Raw genomic sequence first — 20,097 nt, forward strand, 5'->3', positions numbered from 1 at the left:
GAGGAGGAACCGAGAGAAATGGGTTTTATTTTGGGGGGAGCGCTCGGCGAAGGGGAGCATCTGGCTGCTGGAGATTCGATGGCGGCACCGTTTGGAGGCTTTACATTTTGACCGGGATTAGCACGAGCGTTACAGTCAAAGTGACTGCAAATTGGAAGTTTTGATGCCTTTAGCATTTTTTCCGGTTGCGTTTGAGGAGGAGTAGCGCATAGTTTTACGTACGTGAGGGTTTTCAAATTTTAATGTACCCCATGGTCCATTAAGAAAAAAAATTATTTGAAAAAAGAAAAAAGAATTGTTTGAAAATGTTGGTCAACAATTAGTTAAATAAAACATGTTTTAGTGTAACCGATAGATTCGTATTAATGTAGTTTTAAAATAATGTGGATTTCATAGCAATAACTATAACTATAGCAGTAAGGATTGCTGTGATAGGAGAGCTCCTACTACTGTTCACGAATGGAGGTCCGCTAGCTGTCGCATGAGGTCATAGTTTTAAATAGCGGGCTATGGAAAATAGCGGCATCTTTTTTCCAACAACTAAAAGGCTATAACGAAGCTATAGTGCGCTATAACAAATAGTGTTTTATAGAAAAGCATGAAAACATAAATAATTGATCACAAAACACATGGTAATTAAGAAAAGTGATGAACACAAGTCTTCAAAGAAAGGTCTCCCGTTGAATTAGCATCAGCTCCAGCAATTTGCATTGTTGTGGCGGAACTTGAGCCAATAACGTCGCACCTATCCATCAAAATCAAATCAGGAAGCACAAAGTATAGATAGATCAGGAAAAGGATCGTGGGGGTCAAGGTGAGATGACATTATATTGCATGGTTGGGAAATGACTATGGATGTCGCCGGGCTTCACATTTTTGTCTGCCAGTATAGAAATGGGAATAGCTTTACTGCTAGCACTAAGCTGTTTAGCGCGGTTGAAGTGCCTTTTAACTATCATAGCTGCCATAGCGGCACAAATAGCAATAGCTTAGCGCGGACCCTTTCTGAATGCTACAACGTGGGGCTATAGCCCACTATTTAAAACCAAGCTTGAGGTTCGGTATCAGCGTGGCCTTTTTCGTTTTTTTTCCATGGAAAACGGACGCCAAACTTCTCCGGCCGCACACGCGGCCTCCGGTGGGCACCCAGGTGGCCTTGCGTCGACGTGACGCCGCGGACGCCAGCGCGCGTCGGGGCCGGCATCTAAGGTGCGATGGGGCCAAGCCAAAGCCATGCAGCGGCGCTGGTGAAGGGTTGCGTCACCATGCCCGGAGGCGGAAGCGCACTGCCCCAACCTCGTCACCCACGGATCTGTGCGCCATACCTCGGGACGGCGAACGACGCGTATGAGGGCAGCGGCCGCCATGGTAGCAGAGGAGGGGAATGATCGGTTGCGGCCAGGGCGCGCGAGGCCAACGGCGGCCATGGGAGCGGAGGGAGGAGGGCGAACGGTTGGCGGTGGGGAGGGCCAGGTGGGGGGCGCGTGCGAGGCCGGCCATAGCCTCAGGAGTACATGGGGAGGGGTATGGCCAGCGACAGGGAGGCGTGAGGGTGAGGGCGGCTCGTGCGAGGACACCGGCGGTGAGAGAGAGAGGGAAGACGACCAGAGGGACCGCAGCCCTGAGCACGCCAGCGTGCCACTTTGCCAGGCTACCGCCGATGCAGGCGCGAGCACCGCCATGCCGTTTCCCCGCCGCCTGGGCCTCCCCACCTCCCGTCGGTGCCGCTGCTGCCTAAGCCTCCCCGGCTTCTCCGACCGCACGCGCAGTCTCCGGTGGGCACCCATGCGTCCTCACGCTACAGTGCCGCCGCGGACGGCCGCGCGCATCAGGGCCGCCACCTGAGGCGCACGGGACCGGCCCATATCGCCGGGTCACATGCTCTACGAGTGCAGCGAAGCGCGCCATTCTTCCTATTCCTAGTTAACAATATCACTAGAGTTGTTAACTCTAACTCTTTACAATTGTTTGCCAATTTGGAAAAATTTGTACAACTTTATGTGTAGCATTGCAAAAACGGAAGTAAAACCAAAGCATTTGAAAACATCACTTCAAATAAACAAATTTACCCTTGCAATCAACTCATTGCCAAAGCAACCATGCTGCTGATACAACGACCAAAATTGTTTGTGGCAAGGACAAGTCGCTGAGTTACTTTTACGCTGTATAGAATTCAAATGATAGTGCTAGTGCACAAGTCTCCTTTACATTGTGATTCTTTTTTCTTTTACACAAGAGTGACACCTAATGCACAATGAACAATAATACATAGGAACAAGAAACATTCGTTCGAATGGGGAAAGTAAACCGCTTAACAACATTTTGATCACCTCATGTGAAACTTACAGACTTGCTTGCTTAGATAGAGATGGCCACATGGGGCAGAAGCTCCATACCAGATAGCAGCCAGAAAACCAAACTGATATCAGTAACATAACTCAATGGAGGAAAAAGGGAGCAACCGGCATTACTCAAAATTTCCATTCCTCTTTCCATTACTAAGGACAGGGACATTCTTTAACTGAAGGAGCATTCAGGAACCTATATGACCGAGCTTGGGGTACCACCGTACCAATAGGATAGGAAGGGTACACGCTTCAGGGCAAAAATTATATATACACATCCGGCCACAGACCAATCTCACCTTTCGGAAGCCTAGTGTACATGGGTCACAGCTGCACCCTTACACAATCTTCAGCCGAAGGCTTGAAGCGCAGGAAGCACAAAGGTGCAAGCGCCTTCATTGCTCATCGGTGCTATGGCAGAGCACCATCCTGAGAGTCTCTCGAACTGAAATTATATGCCGAGAGACCTGGTCTCACTATTCGCCTTTGATCCTGTAATAGTTGCTAAATTGTCAGTAAATTGTAGTAGAAAAGAGGAGGGGAACAACAAAAATTCACACCTTACATGAAAGGAGCACTCGTTGCTAGAGCTGAACTCCTGGAACTCCCTAGCTCAAGTCCACCAGAAGTGCTATATGAGGACAACAGCTTCCTCTGCATCAAAATGCATAGGATACAGCTCAGTTCCTTTTTTCCAATTGAGAACAACAGAAATCGCATTCTGGTTAAATGATGGAATTGTACTATTTGTCATAGTTTAATAGCAGTGCAAATCGTTTCCCAGTGCTATGGTGCTTAGCTAACCTGATATAATTAGCACATAGTTCTTTACTGAAGACTAACATTCTGAAGATAATCTGTGCTAACCTTGTATGCTTAGCATGCATTAATCTTGTGTCTTCTCACTTGTGAAATGTGGATGCCAGGGCATCAAAAGTTTGAGCTATAAGATAGTGGTCCAAACTTAAGATCTGCTCTACTAAGTACTGGCATCACAACTGGCAAGCCCAGGTAGAAAAACCAATCAAGATCATGAACATCAAAGTTCAAGAAGGCATACTACACAAATCATGTGTTGTTTCTTTACATGCTGACTGAATGGGATCTGTAAAATTGGCTACCTCTACTGTATACACACAGCAAAATAGGCATGACATGATGGATGAGATAGTTCTGAGCACAAATATCATAGAGAAATGATGCAAAACAACCAAACACAGCAACGTGAAACAGACAATTAAAGAAAACATAATAATTGCTAGTAAGTCGAAATACAAAATCATCAACTAGCGGCAAACGATTTAGCAGAGGCATCACCTAAAGACATGTTGTTGAACTACTTACTTGATCTTCAAAATCAGGACTGGTCAAATTGATGGAGAGATTCCTCATCAACAATAATGCCTAATGGGAAATAGACATATATCAATCAATGAACACAGGTAGAGAATTCCAAACCATAATGCTAAGGAAATAACGAATTTCAACATGCGACATAATGTTTTCAACAGAGATAACAAAAAATGATGACTACTAAGTTTGTCCAATAATTGAATGAGAAGAGCTTAACTAAATGCCAGGAAACAGTACATAATAAAGACTAGCAGAACATTGTTTATCTTTTGCTGTTGTAACTATGAATTTGACAGAAGCCATTATTTTGAAGGAGAAATAGTGCAATACTACTGCAGACTAGTTAGGCCTTAGGACGTGTTCATGATTATAAAGAAAGACAGGAAAATAAGGCATGTCCATGACTGACATACCGTTTCAACATCAATTGGATTCATCTCCTTAAGTTTCTGCAGATGACCACTTGTGCTTGGATCAAAAACACTACCTAAGAAGCTGTACACTTGCGCAAAATCCGGCATAACTGTATCACATATTTGAAAGGCAGCACTGAATTGTCAATAATGCCAGTATGAATAGTATGAGCTGATAAATATTAAAGACAAAACTGCAATATTGGAAATATCAAACTTTGGAAAAGAATTGAACAAAGAAATGGATTGCACTGTTTCGTGTCATACCATATAAATTTGTGTATGTTAAGCATCATCAACAGATTATTGGAGGTTCAGTTCATTCTAAAGAAGGGGCCAGTTGTTTCAAGATCGAAGCTTACAAATCACAAGAAAAGGTGCACAGGTAGGATGATCAAAACATAAGTCCTAGAAATAGTAGAGATGGAGAGAATCTAATTAATTATTTTGCATTGTAAGATAATTAGCAGAAATATCATGAGGTACTGACGGCGAAGTGACGGAACTTGATTTATTTGATCATTTGTTTCACCAGGTTGCCATGTCCTTGGAGGGCCTTCGGTACTGCTCGAGCAAAAATTGTTTGGACCCAGTGTTCCAGGTCCTAAATCTTCTGGGTGAAAAATAAGAATCAGCTGAGGAATATTCCAACAAAATCTTTTGACAGAAGCAGGACATTGGAATACAAACCTTTCACCATCGATGAGGCAACAGCTGGTGGGATGGAACTAACGGCCCATGAAGAAACAGTTGCATTCATGCCAGAGTTCCTATGGATGGAAGATGAATCTGTCTTGAGTCCATAGTTTGGTTCTGCAAGTCAGCAAGAGGACACTAAAGTAACTATTTGATATACAAGGGGTGCTGGTAAATTTGATGCCCCCACAGCGCATGAGAGAGATAGATATGCTTGTTTTTCAAAGCCTTCCGAGGATACGAAGTATCACCATTCTTGGAGGCCTTCTGAGGATATGGATGAGCAGCTTTTCGCTTTGGTCGTGGAGGTGGGACATGTTCGCTGGTTCCATTTTTCTGAACCTTCAAAAAGTATTTCTGTGCATGGCTCCTTATCTACAACACCAAAATGAAGTGCCATATGAAAATGGTTCAACGATAGAGTCAATTGATAATGAACAGATAGGAACTTATGCAACAATGGAGAAAAGGAGCATTAGGAAATGAGGACACCCAAACCGATTGGATTTTTTAGATGTTGTTACACTGAGAAAAAGAACAGAATCTTGGCAGAACCTTCAGCGTTTTTTAATCAGTATCCATCCAAATTAATAATATCAAAATTTAATGCATTAATTCACTTGGTTACAGCACAAGCTAAATAGTTTGATTACCAGGGTTCTTAAACAGCTAAGCAACTTCTAGTTCCATTTACAAACGAAATACCTGTATGACAGTCTTGGAGCCAACAAAAGCCTCTATCTTCTTCCAGTCACGGTCAAAGCTGAAAAAGAAAAGAAACAAGGTATATACATGAATATTACATGCAAAGTGTGGTCTTATAATTCACTGGCAATTCTTTGGGCCAGGTATATGGATTCAAGCACAATAAATGTTGGGCTCTTGGGGCAACAAGGCACAATATTGCCACAAATAATATGCAAAAGCTTGCAGCCATACGCACTGAAAAGAACATCATGCGGAAATAGTGGTAGTGTGAACACGAGAGGCTATGGGAGTTGGGGACCAAGAGAATGGCATCATGCACTACAAATTATGATGCTCAAATATGTCCATAGATTCAGGTGTCTCCAATCAGGTCCAGGTTAATAATTGCAATCAAAATACTATGAAGCAGAGAACGAGAGCAGTCGGAATATTGCTTATGACCCATGTGTGTGAGTGCATTTCAGAACAGCTATCTGCAAAGCATGTGCTGATAAAGATGCATAAGGCCTTTTCAATTGGATGGAGGGGATGCTTGATTTTTGGATCCTGATTAACTTCTGTCAGTAGGGTAATTGCAAGAACACATGCTTCGCCGGCTTAAGGAATCTAGTGTGTGCGCCCTACCCTGCTACCCAGCCAAATGACACCACCAGGAGGGAGCACTAGAGGCTTCATCAGTTGTAAGTTCCAACATCTGCAAATTGTATGCTTCCAACTTGAACTACATATTCTTGTGAACCACGGTAGCTCAATAGATCTTATTTTCTTATGTTTCACATGAAAAAAACTGAAAATTCTTCAGACAGTAAAGTCGTAGGTTGAACTGAAAACAAAGAAACGAAGATGTAAAAACTAAAAAAAAAAGGCCAAATGGTAGGTCACCAGTTGAGTAAAGAGCACAAGTGCCTTCATCATTTCAATTTCCAACATCTGAAAATTGTATTTACATGTTCTGCTATGAACCACTATAGCTGAATATACATCATTTTCCCCTATGTTCCACCTAAAGAAAGGACCCGAAAATATTTTACTAATAAAGTTCTAGATTGAAATCCTAAATAAAGAAATTGAGTTACAAAAATGAAAGAAAAATCCCAAATAAGTAATCAAACATTTAGTACTTCTGTTCCATACCAAGTTTATCAGAAAAATGCGCAAACATTAAAATTCTCCACGACATAACTAACGCATAAAAAAGGGCAGGAAACATCCAAATCTTTATCTTTAGCCAAAAAAAAAACAGAGAGAGACACTGCAAAGCCCGGTGCTTCTTCAGACTTGCGAACAGCAACGTCGCGCGCTTCAAAATCAATCGAACCGCGGCGAATAGACAAACCAAGCCAGGGGTTGCGGTGTGCTTACAGCTGCAGGGCCTCGAGGAACTTGTCGTGCTCCTGCTCCGTCCAGCTCTCCCGCGACTTGGTGATGGTGTACGGCTTCCGCACCTTCTTGCTGGCGTCCTCCCCCGACCCGGCCGCGTCGGACTGCGGCTGCGTCGGCGGCGGCAGCGGCGGCGTGCTGGCGGAGACCATCGAAAGGGGGGAGAGCAGGAGCCTACGGGGGATCTCAACGTGCGGTGACGGTCGCGTCGTGCTCTCTCGCTCGCTGGGGAGGAGGAGGTGGAGGCCTACGCGCGGCTATGCTGCGCCCCTGGCTGTGAGCAGCTGCCGCGCGGCTGCGGTCCGCGTGGTGTGGCGTTGGCGTGGGGGCGTGGCGATGGGCGGGTGGGGGACTGGGGTCTGGGGGCAGTGATGATGTGGGTGGTGGCGCCGCGCGTTCGTCCCAGCGCTTGGCTGCCCGTTCTCGCGTGGTGCGCGGCGACTGCGAGCGAGGCGAGGGCGAGCGTTTGTGGCTGCGGGGGCGGCTGCCACTGCCGCCCACTTGCCCGCCGTCCCTCTCGCGCTGTCGCGCTCAGCAGCGCCCTCGCCTCGCTTGCCGGTCGCCAGCTATAGTTTATAGGCACGCAGGGTTTGTGTGGCTGCTGTGCGCTCACAACCGCAGCTCGTTTATACCGGACCAAAGACAGAAATTGACTCTGTCGTATCACGACTTGTCCGGCTTAGGGGGTGTTTGGGAACACCCTGTTAAAGTTTAACACCTGTCACATCAGATGTTTGGATACTAATTAGGAGTATTAAACATAGGCTAATTATAAAACTAATTGCACGGATGGAGTATAATTCGCGAGACGAATCTATTAAGCCTAATTAGTCCATGATTTGACAATGTGGTGCTACAGTAACCATTTGCTAATGATGGATTAATTAGGCTTAATAGATTCATCTCGCGAATTAGCACAGGATTCTGCAATTAGTATTATAATTAGCTCATATCTAGTCCTCCTAATTAGCATCCGAACATCCGATGTGACACTGTTAAAGTTTAGCACCTCATATCCAAACACCCCCTTATTGTTTGTCTGATAACGAATCAGAAATACTTAATAGCATTTCTGCATTTGCCATGCACGCTTATACTATTAGGTATGTGATTCATGCAAAATTAAGCATGGTGCATCGATTCCTAGAGTTCATAAAAAGAAAAATCGTTTGCTGAAATCGTTTTGCATATTCAGTATTCGCACGCAGATCATTAATATGGAGAACCGGCACCAAAAGTAAAGTATCATGTAGTAGTTTTCCCATGCAAGCAGTGTCCTCTTCCTCTTGTCAGTGTGCCAATTAATTTCGATTGGTACAGACGTACTGCAACGTTTTTGTCTTCGAAGATGAGCAGCATACGAGTGTAAAAGCATTTGAATCGGCTGTTACCCCTAGCTAGTACAGTAAGTAAGCAACAAGCACGTACCAACAATCACTGTCATCGTTTTCGTTTTTTTAGAAATCACTGTCAACATCCAATCGATGATAGAAAACGTTCAGTGCACACAGTAGTACTAGTACCTGTATTAGGTAGACACAGATCGATAATGATAAAAACCCATCAATCACTGTCAACCTTTAAACTTACCAATGCAAAGAACGAGTCTCCCATGACAACATCACTCGCATTTTTATCATATAAATCGAGTAGTATAGTCCTAAAGGAATCCAGGGAACTTTTCTGTGTACTTTCATGTTCTGAGATGTCTCTGGAATACCTTCTACTACTACTTTCATCGGTTAGTTTTTGTACTGTAGCTGCGAGAGCCGAGTTCTTGGCGTAGTCAGGCTGACCAGGGTCCAGGGCCCGCCACGGCCGTCGCATGATGCCGCAATCGAGCAGAGCTCATGGGCGGCACCAGCTCTCGTGAAATGTCAACAAGCCTGCCCTCTAGCCTTCATGACCGACCGGGAGCATCGTCGTGGCTGACGGCTGGCGCCGGTCGCCGGAGCCGACCCCGTGGATCGTGTGAGGGTTTGACGCCGCGAGGCCAGTCGAATCCTCTCCAAAACTCGGAAGTCGTCAGATGCTGCCCGCTCTGGAGGGCCAACCTCGTTGCCAATTCCTCGTGGGCCGTTCGTCGTGACCGCGCAATTCCTTCCTTCAAGCCTGACCGAAGTCGGCCCAACCAGTATAAGAACCCATCAAATCGGTCGCCTTATCATGCCAGAGCTATGGGCCAAGAGGAAGCCATGGCTTGCGCGTGTAACGAACGTTGGTTGGGCCAGCCCCGTCCGGATGTGACGTGACTGAACAAAGTACTTCAGGGCACGCAAAGCATCGTTCGCTGAAGAACATGAAGCCCTTGTTTACTTCCCTCCAAACTTTCAACTTTGACACTATGTAAAAAGAAGATTCCCCATCACATCAAATTTGCGGTACATGCATGGGTACTAAATGTAGACGAAATCAAAAACTAATTGTACAGTTTTGTTGTACTTTGCGAGACGAATCTTTTGAGCCTAATTAGTCAATATTTGGACAATAATTCACAAATACAAACGAAACGCTACAGTGTCGCATTTACGACAAAATGCCAATTTGGCACCTCCCAACTTGGGAAGTAAACAAGGGCGAACACGAGCAGAGGCAAATCGAACCAGCAAACTGTTCACCGAAAAAGGAATGTTGAAAAATAGAGCTGTCAGCACATGGGTTTTCCCTAGCCGACCAGGTTCAGGCACTGGCCACATTCCTGCCTGCACTAGGACGTACTACCAGGAATCCAGGATCAACCGCACTGCAATTAACTCCTCTGCTGATAGCCTGATTGATTCGCATGAAGCGGCCAAAGCTAAACACAACGTACGATTGACAGTCAGGGCATCAGGCACTGAGTTATGCTAAGGGATATATAGATGCATGAACACGTCCCGCCTCCTCATGCAGTCATGCCGGGTTAAACTCACGGGCTTTCCTGATGCAGAACAGCACCCCGCATACTTCAGCGAGCACTAGCGCAACGACGTCAATGATGCCGGCGATTCCGAACACTGCAAGGACAGATACCACCATCATTGATCTTGGTCGTGCGCTTGATTTCTCTTTCCAATGATAACGACGAAGGGGCCGGAAGAGGGGGAGAGACAGCTCACGGTATTGCAACCACAGCGGCGTCGGAGGGAATAACGGGACGCGCAGGTAGCAGGCGTAGCCGACAACCACCACCGCGTCGCGGTGGACCATCGAGAGCTGCCTCCCCACCTTCAGCGCCGGCACCACCTGCGCCGACTCGTTCAGGCACCGGGCGCACTCCGCCGCCGTGCGGTTGGCCGTGCACTGCCTCCCTAGCGCCACGGTCGGCGAGTCGCCGTCGTCGCTGTCTTCGTAGAACCAGCCGCGGAACGCGTCCTCGCGGGCCGTGGACCGGTTGGTGTCCGCGTACGACAGGAAGCAGCCGGCGCGCCAGGCGCCAGCGCGGCGGCTGGCGCCGCACCCTTTGGCGACGTCCTCGGCGGCGGCGGACAGGCACGAGCGGCAGTCGCCGGGGAAGGAGCCGCCGCGCGGCGCGCCGAAGCCAAAGCAGGCGCCCCGCGCGAAGGCGCAGTCGCGACCGGCGCCGCCGGACCGCGCGAAGGCGGAGCCCGTGGGCGCGGCCGCGGCGGCGGAGGGGAGGGCGGCGAGGAGCGACAGCACGTTGGCGTGGAACGCGCTGTCGTTCCTTGAGGGCGACGCGGTGGTCGGGGCGCAGTCGAGCAGAGGTGGAAAGTGCTCGATCGTGCCGGTTGGCTCCAGCTTCAATGCGACTCCTGGTCCTACGGCGGCCACCGCGAGGACGAGGAAGAGGAGGACCAGGGAGGGGAGGCCCGAGGGCTTCGTGCACGCCATTGGCGAGACCGCAATGGAAACAGCGACGGTGGTTGGCAGCAGCAGGCTGCAGCAGCGGTGAGCAGCTTCTTTTGAAGAGCAGCTTGATCAAGCAAGCGTCGCTGCGTCAGTGCGCGTGTGGCCGCGAGCGATCGAGCGGCCCGTGTTTTTTTCGCATCCTGAAGACTTGGTGGCGAAGGCGATCGCGCATCGGCTTGGGTAAAAGTTGGACGCACCTGCTCTACGGTCAGTCAAGCCTGCAGCTCCGTCCCCTTCAGAAGCAGAGCGCTTCCCCTTCAGAAAAGTTGGGCGCGTCCGTCTTTTCTCCGATTTGGTTAGACGTGTGCTATGGCTAACAGCTAATCTAGCCATTCGCGGCAACCGCAGGCGGCCCTCCTGTAATTTCTCCCTGTCGCTTCACGCGTCTCGCCATATTCCCGTTCGATGGAGTTTGGCGAGGCTGCCGGCTGATTCAGGAACTCCGCCAAACAGTTTTTTTACAATTTTGTGCTAATTTTGTGAAATGATTCTCTAAAATGAATTAAGAGGTTGGGAGCTGGAAAAAGTAGCTTCTCCTGATTCTGTGTGAGGTGATTCCTGAGTTTATGCTAAAGAATCAAGGAGAATCACTTTCAGTCACATAATCATTTCTATCGAAGAATCAGCTCCCACAGAGAAAATCAGATGGAGCTTTACCGAACGCACATTTAGAGATGTTGCCGCTCTTGCCAATTTCCCTTGCGATGGGAAAAAAGGGTTCTGGAGTTCCGGTCGATCACAACACATGCAACCACGGTGCCACACGGAGCGTCGGACTGCCGGACTGGGGGCTATCTATTATGTGGAAGATAGATAGGAGTTGAAACTTCCAGCCCACCAAGACTCATCTTAACGTTATCTTCTTCTTCTTCATTTTCTTCCCTAACCCTCCCATTTGATGATGCCCAACTGAGAAAATGTTGGATAAAAAATGTTGTCCAACATTTTTTAAAAGAAGTAGGACCAACATTTTTTTTCAAAAAGTTGAACCAACATTTATTCGGAAAAAGTTGAGCCAACATTTCTTAAAAAAAAGTTGAATTCAACATTTTTAAGAAAAAAGTCATATTAACATTTTTTCAAAAAAAATTGATCCAATATTTTTTTAAAAAATTCTTGACTTTTTTTTCGCCGCCGGCCGCACCTTCTTCTCCAGCTCCGACGGCCAGCGGCGGCAGCTGCATGGCTGGTGAGCCCGCGCGGGGGCTGCTGCGGCCCGGCTGCAGGCACGTGGGTTGGGGGAGGCGGGGCGCACGGGCTAGCTGCGGCGGTGCGGGGGTGGTGGCGCAGGCAAGGGAGAGGGGAGCAGAGAGGGAGGGAGTAAGGCTAGGATTTGGATAGTGACAATCCAACAGAATATTTGCACGAATCTCAAAACATTTTTTTCGAAAGATGGATATTTTCGAAAGATAAGATAGGATTTCCGCCCGGACTGGTGCGCGAGCCGGGTGTGCAGGGACACATGGGCCTCAGCAGCTACAAGGCCCCTCATTTTTTTGAGAGCAACAAGGCCCCTCACAAACTCGCTCGCGTTAACGTGGGCCGTGCCTTCCGTCGATGGCCCACAAACAAGGATCGGCCCTTAGATTTATTAGCATGCGCTCGGCTGCAAGGCCGATCGTTAGCAGGCTTCCTGGGCTCAGTTCTCGTTTTACTTTGAGGCCCAAGTTCTCTTTCGTATGGGCTCTCGAGGTGATGCTGATCGGCGGACAAGACAGAGAGGCCAAGAACTAAACCAGCGTTCAATGTGAAGGCTCATTTATCTTGTTACAAAGCATGCGTGTCCTTTTGAAACTCGCCAGCGTATATGGTTTGACTCCTCGTGTATTCTTTGGATGTAAACGTTTTGAATTAAATAAAATCCCTGTCTTCCTCTCAAAATGTTAAGACTTGTGAGAACGTAGGAGCCCATCGCAATCACGGCTACAGCCCACAGGCCAGCGCAGCGCCTGACGTTCTTCCTGTCCAGGTGTCGGAACTCGGAACCTCTCGGGGTAGCCGGGTAGGCGAAGCGCTCCATGATTCTTCTTTTCTTTAGATCATGGAACGGCTCCATGCTTCCAGTCGCAGCGCGCGTCAGCCGAACCTTCTCGCGCATGCCTCTACAGCTTCCACCTCAGTCTCGCGCACGCTGAGCGGAATCGCACGCGATTTCTGGCTCTCGCTGTCAGCCTGCCATTTGAGCGTTGGTTCCAGCGCAGCGCAGGGGGGATTTTCCGTCTTGCCTCACTCCTATTTCAGTTTGGATGTTGGAATGCAGATGGTGATACGAGGTCACGCTCGGTTTGCTTGCTTGCTTCCGCACGGGACACGACAGTGCTGCGATTATCTCCGTCGGGTGATCTGGTGAGTCATTTCGTCAAACACCTCGCGATCAACTACGAGTTTGAATGTTTGATATGGGTTCATGAGACTTTAGTTTGATTTCCGAATCCCCCTCCTCCTGAATTGTCCTCTGTTCGTAGATGTGTCTGCGTCCGTGTGAAATAATCGTAAGGGGATTGTTGGGGATACTGCGGGATCACAGAGAACTAGTTCCACAACGTGCAAGTTAGGATTATTGGGGACACAAGTAAATGTCAGCATCTGAATTCGCTGTCCAATTGGTTTTGGAATTTTGCTTACACGTATTTAGTTTTCATCCCTAGATGTACAGCCAATTTCTTAGCAGTTTTGAGCACAATGGAATGCCCATCCTTGTTAACAGCCCACTATGCCGCTCTGGTGACAAGCTTGCCAGCGAGTCAGCGACGATGGCTCATGTTGGGCTCCATCGTTAGGTGTCGAGTGGTGGTGAGCCGCTCTGGTTGCCGCACTGCTTGTTCTGCTGTTGTCTGGGGTTTCTTGCCGGTTTTTCGGTTCGGTTTCCCTTATAAACAGCGTCAACTCTATTCTTTTATAGGAATTGTAGGAATTCCCTGCCCTTTCAAAGGTTCTTTGAAATACTTGGTTTAGCAGTCTTTTTGTTTTGTCATTCATTCACTTCTCTGTCATTGCTTCATCTTTCCTCTTCCTTTTTAGTTTCCGTAGTGTTGTTGTCCCTGTGTGTGTGAATTTGCTCTTCATCTGTGACTATCATTAATTTGACAACGTGCATGATGGATATCCATGTCAGTGCATGGACTTTTCTGGTAGCTGCCATGTCAAGTTAGATTTGGAACGTTACAATGTCTAGGGGTGCTGCAATTTTGCGACGGTCATGCCAAGCAGCAACTACACAGAGTCGCAGAGAGGCATCTCCAGAGCAATGTTCACATTTTGGTGTTCCTTGGAGATGGTTCAGCTGTGCTGAGCACACTAAAAAGCCACGCATTGGTGCACCAGACCAGATAAATTCTGGAGATCAGTACTCTTCTGTTAGCATTGCTGCAAAAAGAAGCACACCACATCGTACAAATTTTGTAGAGAATTGTTGGTTGTTTACATCAAAGCACCACTACAATCAATCACTGGGATTCTCAGGTGTTCCAAGCCTTCATCGCATGTGTTCCTCATATACTAGGACTAAACCAGAAGGTGCTGAAAATTCTGTATTAAAAGTGTCTTCTCCAGGAACTTCTGAAGTTGACACCTCAGTTGATGGTGGGAACACCTGGATTGATATGTCAGAAAATGCTTATTGTTCTGCTATGCATGCTAGCACCTCTGCAGGCAAGAAATTGAAGGATCTGAATGATGCAATTGCACTTCATGTCCAAGAGTTATTTAGTAATCATGCAGACCTAGAGAAGGTAGTTGTTCCAGTCGGCGGGACACTGATTGGTGCAGCAATGGCATGGTTTGTAATGCCTATTGTTCTAAGGAAGCTCCACAAGTATGCATCAGCAGGCCCTCTCATGACAATCTGGGGAGACTCTACTAAGAAAGATATGTCCTATCAAACAAGCTTGTGGAGTGCAATGGAGGATCCTGCAAAATATATCATCACGTTTATGGCATTTTCTCAGATGTGAGGACCTATTTCACCTTCTGAAATAAACTTATTTTCTTAGTACCTTCTTATAGTAAAATAACTGTATTGGCAACATTATATATTTTTTTAATCTATGTAAATGCTTTTCAGGTTCACACCAGATTCCAGATTTTTCATGTTCCTTTTATATATTTTGTATATTTTCTCAAAGGAGATTCCTATGATGTTTCTCTGCAATATATACATTTTAATTATGCCTATCTATGGTATTTTGCATTTGTGCATACTGATGTTGGTAGCATGATATTGTTTTTCTGTTACAAACCATACTACTATGATGCAGATCATTTTATGGTCAGATGTTAAAGTTTGCTCTGAATCTGTCTGAGGTCTCTGATGTTTCCTTTCTTCCTCAGGGCTGTAGTTATTGCACCAAGCATTTCAGATTTTCTTCCACAGGCATGGAAGGGGGCATTTGTCGTATCTTTTGTGTGGTTCCTTCACAGATGGAAAACTAACTTCATTGCCAATGCTATGGCCAAACAAGCTTCTATAGCAACTGACCGTGAAAGATTGTCAGCATTTGATAAGGTGTCATCGTTAGGACTAATTGCACTTGGAGTTGTAGCTCTTGCTGAAGCTTGTGGGGTACCTGTGCAGTCGATATTAACAGTTGGTGGTGTTGGAGGTAATGTTTTAATCTACAGTGTTCATCTTCGCATGAGCATTTCTTGTACTTCATGAACTCAAGACTTTTTTTGTTGTGTGGGCTAAGTAGGCAAGCTGCAAGTCTACCTGAATCAGACCTTTATCACGTCACTAACTAATATATGCAATGCAGAAAGATGATTGATAATATTTCCTTACGTCTGATTCGGTAGCCTTTCTATGTTTGGATTTGTACTGAGCGTTCTTACAACAGTCCCGTTCTTGTTTATCTTCCCTGTTGCCACAAGAATGGATACGTAAATTGCACTAAAATTTCTACTAGTTTGAACTTTGGTTGGTTACGCAAGAATGGTTTCTGGCTTTCTGCTGAACCTGTATTAGGTTTGACACATATATGTAACAGTTTCTTTGCTTTCGATATCTTCAGCAGTATACATATGTCCAATAATACACCTATACTTTCTCATAAGTAAGAGCTGGATCTTTCTTTTTAACTAATGATTACATGTACCAACTAACATCCTCTTTTGTATGCTGTATTGCTGTTACAGGTGTTGCTACTGCTTTTGCTGCTAGAGATATCCTTGGTAACATCCTGAGTGGATTCTCTTTACAATTTTCAAGGCCCTTCTCAGTTGGAGACTACATCAAGGTCCCTGGCTAATTATCTAACTAACCTTTTGTTGTATCCATTTATTTTCTGAAACTACCAAGTTCAATTGATGGGTCATTAGAGTGCTAATAATATCGTTAAATTTCATTTCGTTTCTAGATCATAACCTTGCTGAAAAAGCCAAATACATTGCCTGAGTAAGTTGAATGCCAATTGGATGAGAATTAATTTACCTCATCAAATTAATAAGGCAGCTAAACAATGGAAAATTACCAGATATCAGTGCTGGATAATATATGAAATGCTGGGTAATATATGAAAAGAACCACTCTGCATCTGGTCTTTTTTTTGTAAAATTTAAAGAAATGCTACCAAGTGGGGAAATTTGCCTCTAGAAATGTTAAGGAATCACCCATTCAAATTGCATCTAATGAACTTATTTAAGATTCCAAGTTAGGCATAAGAAACAAAATATTCAAAATGTGGTTGCATGAGACAGCATTTTGAGATGTTTTAAGTAGAGTGAAAGGCACTTAGAAGACAAAGTTCAATAAAGTGCTCTGCTTTTGCTGATTCATACTTCCAACCATGCCTCTTTATAAGTTCATATTTGATACCCAGATCAAAAGTTCAAGAAGAAAGTGCTGATACTTGAAAATTTTGAGCCAGGGCTCAGCTTCTTCCAACAAAAGCATTTCATAGCTTAGATAGCTGAAAATTTTGTGTCAGGGCTCAAGTTTCTTCCAACAAAAGCATTTCATGAAGAGATGCAAACTTTGAGTGGCTAAAAGTGCTTCCATATTGCAGGCTGGGTCAATAGAAGGGCAAGTCGTTGAAATTGGACTGACTTCTACTTCGCTGATAAATACTGAAAAGCTCCCCGTTGTAGTTCCAAATTCCCTATTCTCCAGCCAAGTAATGTCTAAAATGCTATTCTTTAGCTTATCTTATTAAGTATATTTTGCATATGAATTGTGGCATATTGCATGTATTACTATTTCATACCCCATGAAGCAAAAAGATTGTTTTGTATTACTATTTCAGTAGTTAGCTTATCTTCTTAACTGCTGTCAAGTAGTGATTCTTCTCCCCGTGAAAAATCTGCAGATGATAGTGAACAAATCGAGGGCCCAGTGGCATGTTAGCGTGTCCAAACTTCCTTTAAGAACTGAAGACATTGAAAAGATTCCTACTATAACAGAGGAGATAAAAGCAATGCTGGTGTCCAACCCAAAAATTGATGCTCCTTACTGCTATCTCTCGCGATTAGAAGGTTCACATGGAGAGCTTACAATTGGCTGCAACATCAAAAGCACGGTATGTTAACTGCGGTCCTCTTAAAAAGGAAACTTTGCTGTTCTCATGATTTTGACATGCATGTTTGAGGTTCCATGAAACTTCGCTTTTCTCATATTTCTGACATCTTTGAGGTTCCTTTACTTTAGAACCACAATGTTAAATACTGGTATATCATATGCATTTCTCTATGTGCTCTGTTAATAAAGTGAGCGCACATTAATTTTATTTTGTGTGCAATTGCATATTGGCACTTTGCTCAAACAGACAGTCAACATACTACTCTGTAGGGATCAACAAGCTCGTTACATCGCTTCATCACTGGGGTACGAAACAGGAATATATGACTTCCAAACAACATTTTGCTGCCAAGTATCAGGCAGGGGTTGTCACCCTAGTCATCTTTTGCATGGATAGATTAGTCTGCAGACGCCCTTGCACAAGTTTGTTGGAGTTTAGTGGATATTGGCAATCTGTGTGGTGGTTTTATGTTTATTCTCTGCATATTTGTGGCATTTAGGAAGCAGCCTGGCATCAAAGTTGAGCAGAGCTGAGCTTTCAGACTGTTTTGTAAGCTGTTCCGGTTGAGCCCATGAGATTTAGAGTAGCCAGTAGCATGATTGTCATTTCTCACCGTAAAGCGCTGCAGGCAGCAGGTTCAATTTACCAGAGCCCGATCTCCTGGCTGACAATTGTTTCTCTATGACCACAGAAAACAGAGGAATGGTCGTCTATAGAACAAGAGATTCTTCTGAAAGCTGCCGGCATCATGAAGCGACATCAACTTTGGACTGCCGCGTGAATCAATAGCGTGTGTGATAGTTTCAGAAGACCAAAAGACTCTGGCATGATCTGATGCTCATATGGAAGGGAGGACGTGTAAATATTCCTTCTTCTTTCATCTATCCTACTGTATATAAGGAATAAAAGACAAAAGTGAGGTATGAATTACCTATACAATTTGTTCTAAGTATGTGATAATTACAGTTGGTTGATCTCCCAGTCCTCACATACACCCACGTCTATGGTCATCGTCTTGTTCCCGTTCTCTCCTGCCCCGGGAGACGACAGCACCCTGCAGCAATTCCGCCTCGGAGACTGCAGCAGGTTTATGCAAAAACTAACCAGTCAGCATCGCTACACTAGTAGACGATTAGAAGACAAGTGTTCAATCAATCAACATGAAGAGAGGTCGGCGAAGATTACCCTATCCCACAGTGCGGGGTCGGGCTTCTTGACCACGAGCACGGTGTCGAGCAGCGCGTCCGGGTCCGGTATCTTCCACCTGCACGCGGGGCGCTTCTCGTTTCGCCGCCGCCACCGCTGGTACCTCGTCACGGTGGTCTCCCCTCCGCGCGCCACCGCCCGCCGCGCCGCCGCCAGGTAGTACAGCGCGGGCATCTCGCACGGGTTGCGCGCCAGCGGCCGCGTGTTGAACGCGTGCGACTTGTAGTCCGCGCGGCGGTACCAGTTTTGGAACGTCCGCGCGGGGGTCTCCATCTCCCGCGCCGGGATCGCGCCCCTCGCCACCATCACCACGAACCCCCACGCCACGGACACCGTCCACCGCCGTGCCTCGTCGTAGCAGATGGACTGCTGCATCGTCCCCGCTGAGTCCAGCATCACGGGCCCCTCGAACAGCCTCCGCACCGCGGCCGGGCGGGACCGCGCGTCCGGGAACAGTGGCCGCACCACGTCGAGGTGGTGCAGCGACACGAGCGGCGCCACGGGGTGCGCGGCGAGGAGGCCCAGGAGGTCGCCGTACACGTCGTACTGGTGGAACCCCGGGTGCCTCGTCAGCGGCACGCCCAGCTCCGCCATGCACGCCTGGATGCGGTCGTCGCTGCCGTACAGCGACGGGTACCGGCGGATGCACGCGTCCTGCATCCGCTCCAGCCTCGCCGCCAACGGCCGGCTGATGGCGAAGCCGCCGCCGCCGAACGCCATGCCGTACGAGAAGTAGATGTTCTGCAGGTGGCTCTCGGAGGGGGAGCCGATGTAGTAGGGCTGCCGGTGGTCAAGCCTGCTCAGGACCGCGAGGAGGTTGTCGGGGAGGAAGACGGTGTCGTCGTCACCCATGACAAACCACCGCGCGTCGGGGAGGCCGAGGCGGAACGTCTCGGAGACGATGCGGGAGATGCGGATGGCGGAGCGGTGGCCGCGGCGGTGCGTGTAAGGGAAGCTGGAGGTGTCCGAGGAGACCATGATGGGCGGCAGCCCCTCCGGCACGCTGGAAGGCCGCACGGGGCGGTCCATCCACACGAACCCGCGCATGCCCCCGCCAGGGCGCCACCAGATCTTGATGTACTCCTTCCGCTTCTCCCACAGGCGCGCCGACGCCGCGATGCCGAACACCACGTGCTGCAGCGTCGTCGCCGGGGGCACCGCGGGAGGAGGAGGGGGAGACGGCGGCGATGGCGTCGAGGATGTAAGGTTATTATTGTTGGTACTAAGGTGGGAGGCGGGCAGGGCAGTAGCCATGCCCTTGGCGGTGACGAGGTCATCCGGCGAGCAAGCGGGGGTGGAGGAGAGAATGGCGTGGAGGGTGTAGAAGATGTAGAGGACAGTGAGCGGGAGCAGGAGCAGAAGGACGAAGCGGAGGAGGGAGGCCGCCGGGCTCTCCTTGCCGCCTCCTCCGGCGGCGGCCTTCATTGCCCGCGCCGTCTCCGGCCGTCGGTATGTCCTCCGGCGGCGGCTAAAGTTTCCGGTGGGAGCGAGCAGATTGGTGCGGGAAGAGAGAGAAAAGTGAGAGATTTTTACGGAGCTCGCGGAGGCGGAACGGTGGCGTAGGGGAGATCGGCAGGCCGCGCATTCTCCTCGCGCGTTGGTGGGAGCGGTTCAGGTTCAGCTGATCGGCTCCGG

At 47.5% G+C, this 20,097-nt stretch overlaps 5 protein-coding genes across 14 annotated transcripts in view; 1 reads left to right on the plus strand and 4 right to left on the minus strand.

Annotated features, from left to right (window-relative positions):
• The window catches only part of LOC101757872 (2-C-methyl-D-erythritol 2,4-cyclodiphosphate synthase, chloroplastic), a 2,909-nt gene extending 1,941 nt beyond the window's left edge, over positions 1–968 (minus strand). The window contains exon 1 of the mRNA XM_004953391.2: positions 851–968. Within this exon, the coding sequence (XP_004953448.2) occupies positions 851–968 (118 nt within the window). The remainder of the gene's footprint in view (positions 1–850) is intronic.
• A 1,175-nt stretch (positions 969–2,143) lies between these two features.
• On the minus strand, positions 2,144–7,327 carry LOC101758291 (protein REVEILLE 6). 9 transcript variants are annotated; one of them, XR_002678970.1, is made up of 10 exons: positions 6,878–7,323; positions 5,513–5,570; positions 5,059–5,182; positions 4,802–4,924; positions 4,602–4,724; positions 4,112–4,221; positions 3,690–3,749; positions 3,213–3,343; positions 2,911–2,999; positions 2,144–2,837 (listed from the first exon to the last, which is right to left on the minus strand). XR_002678970.1 is itself a non-coding variant. In XM_004953394.4 (9 exons), exons 1-9 carry the CDS (start codon positions 7,045–7,047, stop codon positions 2,822–2,824), a joined length of 864 nt encoding a protein of 287 aa, XP_004953451.1. In that variant the 5' UTR covers positions 7,048–7,327; the 3' UTR covers positions 2,144–2,821. The 9 variants fall into 9 exon arrangements, 5 of the variants coding, with proteins under 5 accessions (XP_004953451.1, XP_004953449.1, XP_014660001.1 ...); XR_002678971.1 differs by having other exon boundaries at positions 2,906–2,999; XR_214535.4 differs by lacking the exon at positions 3,213–3,343 and having other exon boundaries at positions 3,663–3,749; positions 6,878–7,324.
• Positions 7,328–9,467: 2,140 nt separating this feature from the next.
• On the minus strand, positions 9,468–11,202 carry LOC101764931 (cysteine-rich receptor-like protein kinase 15). The gene is made up of 2 exons (XM_004955094.2): positions 9,994–11,202; positions 9,468–9,891 (listed from the first exon to the last, which is right to left on the minus strand). Exons 1-2 carry the CDS (start codon positions 10,724–10,726, stop codon positions 9,788–9,790), a joined length of 837 nt encoding a protein of 278 aa, XP_004955151.1. The 5' UTR covers positions 10,727–11,202; the 3' UTR covers positions 9,468–9,787.
• A 1,495-nt stretch (positions 11,203–12,697) lies between these two features.
• LOC101760331 (mechanosensitive ion channel protein 1, mitochondrial) lies at positions 12,698–18,230 on the plus strand. 2 transcript variants are annotated; one of them, XM_012846594.3, is made up of 7 exons: positions 12,698–13,090; positions 13,860–14,693; positions 15,074–15,345; positions 15,878–15,978; positions 16,747–16,854; positions 17,047–17,256; positions 17,948–18,230. In XM_012846594.3, the coding sequence occupies exons 2-7, from the start codon at positions 13,912–13,914 to the stop codon at positions 18,035–18,037; spliced, it is 1,563 nt and encodes a 520-aa protein (XP_012702048.1). In that variant the 5' UTR covers positions 12,698–13,090; positions 13,860–13,911; the 3' UTR covers positions 18,038–18,230. The 2 variants fall into 2 exon arrangements, with proteins under 2 accessions (XP_012702048.1, XP_004953455.2); XM_004953398.4 differs by having other exon boundaries at positions 12,704–13,090; positions 14,385–14,693.
• LOC101759913 lies at positions 18,217–19,887 on the minus strand. Its single transcript, XM_004953397.3, has 2 exons — positions 18,442–19,887; positions 18,217–18,333 (listed from the first exon to the last, which is right to left on the minus strand). Exons 1-2 carry the CDS (start codon positions 19,885–19,887, stop codon positions 18,217–18,219), a joined length of 1,563 nt encoding a protein of 520 aa, XP_004953454.1.
• Between the last annotated feature and the right edge of the window lie 210 nt (positions 19,888–20,097).

Source organism: Setaria italica, chromosome I (assembly GCF_000263155.2).
Source record: "Setaria italica strain Yugu1 chromosome I, Setaria_italica_v2.0, whole genome shotgun sequence".
NCBI lineage: Eukaryota > Viridiplantae > Streptophyta > Magnoliopsida > Poales > Poaceae > Setaria > Setaria italica.

What these genes read in the sequence shown, in the direction of transcription:
- LOC101764931 (XM_004955094.2), bottom strand. Translation starts at nt 10,726, where the DNA reads ATGGCGTGCACGAAGCCCTCGGGCCTCCCCTCCCTGGTCCTCCTCTTC. An exon ending in GCCGCTGTGGTTGCAATACC is followed by an intron (nt 9,892 to 9,993) that starts GTGAGCTGTCTC and finishes CTGTCCTTGCAG; the next exon opens with TGTTCGGAATCGCCGGCATC.
- LOC101760331 (XM_012846594.3), top strand. Translation starts at nt 13,912, where the DNA reads ATGTCTAGGGGTGCTGCAATTTTGCGACGGTCATGCCAAGCAGCAACT. An exon ending in AACAGTTGGTGGTGTTGGAG is followed by an intron (nt 15,346 to 15,877) that starts GTAATGTTTTAA and finishes TTGCTGTTACAG; the next exon opens with GTGTTGCTACTGCTTTTGCT. An exon ending in GCTGCAACATCAAAAGCACG is followed by an intron (nt 17,257 to 17,947) that starts GTATGTTAACTG and finishes CTATGACCACAG; the next exon opens with AAAACAGAGGAATGGTCGTC.
- LOC101759913 (XM_004953397.3), bottom strand. Translation starts at nt 19,887, where the DNA reads ATGAAGGCCGCCGCCGGAGGAGGCGGCAAGGAGAGCCCGGCGGCCTCC. An exon ending in ACCCCGCACTGTGGGATAGG is followed by an intron (nt 18,334 to 18,441) that starts GTAATCTTCGCC and finishes AACCTGCTGCAG; the next exon opens with TCTCCGAGGCGGAATTGCTG.
- LOC101758291 (XM_004953392.4), bottom strand. Translation starts at nt 7,047, where the DNA reads ATGGTCTCCGCCAGCACGCCGCCGCTGCCGCCGCCGACGCAGCCGCAG. An exon ending in ATCCAATTGATGTTGAAACG is followed by an intron (nt 3,750 to 4,111) that starts GTATGTCAGTCA and finishes ATTTCCCATTAG; the next exon opens with GCATTATTGTTGATGAGGAA. An exon ending in GTCCTGATTTTGAAGATCAA is followed by an intron (nt 3,000 to 3,689) that starts GTAAGTAGTTCA and finishes ATTTTGATGCAG; the next exon opens with AGGAAGCTGTTGTCCTCATA.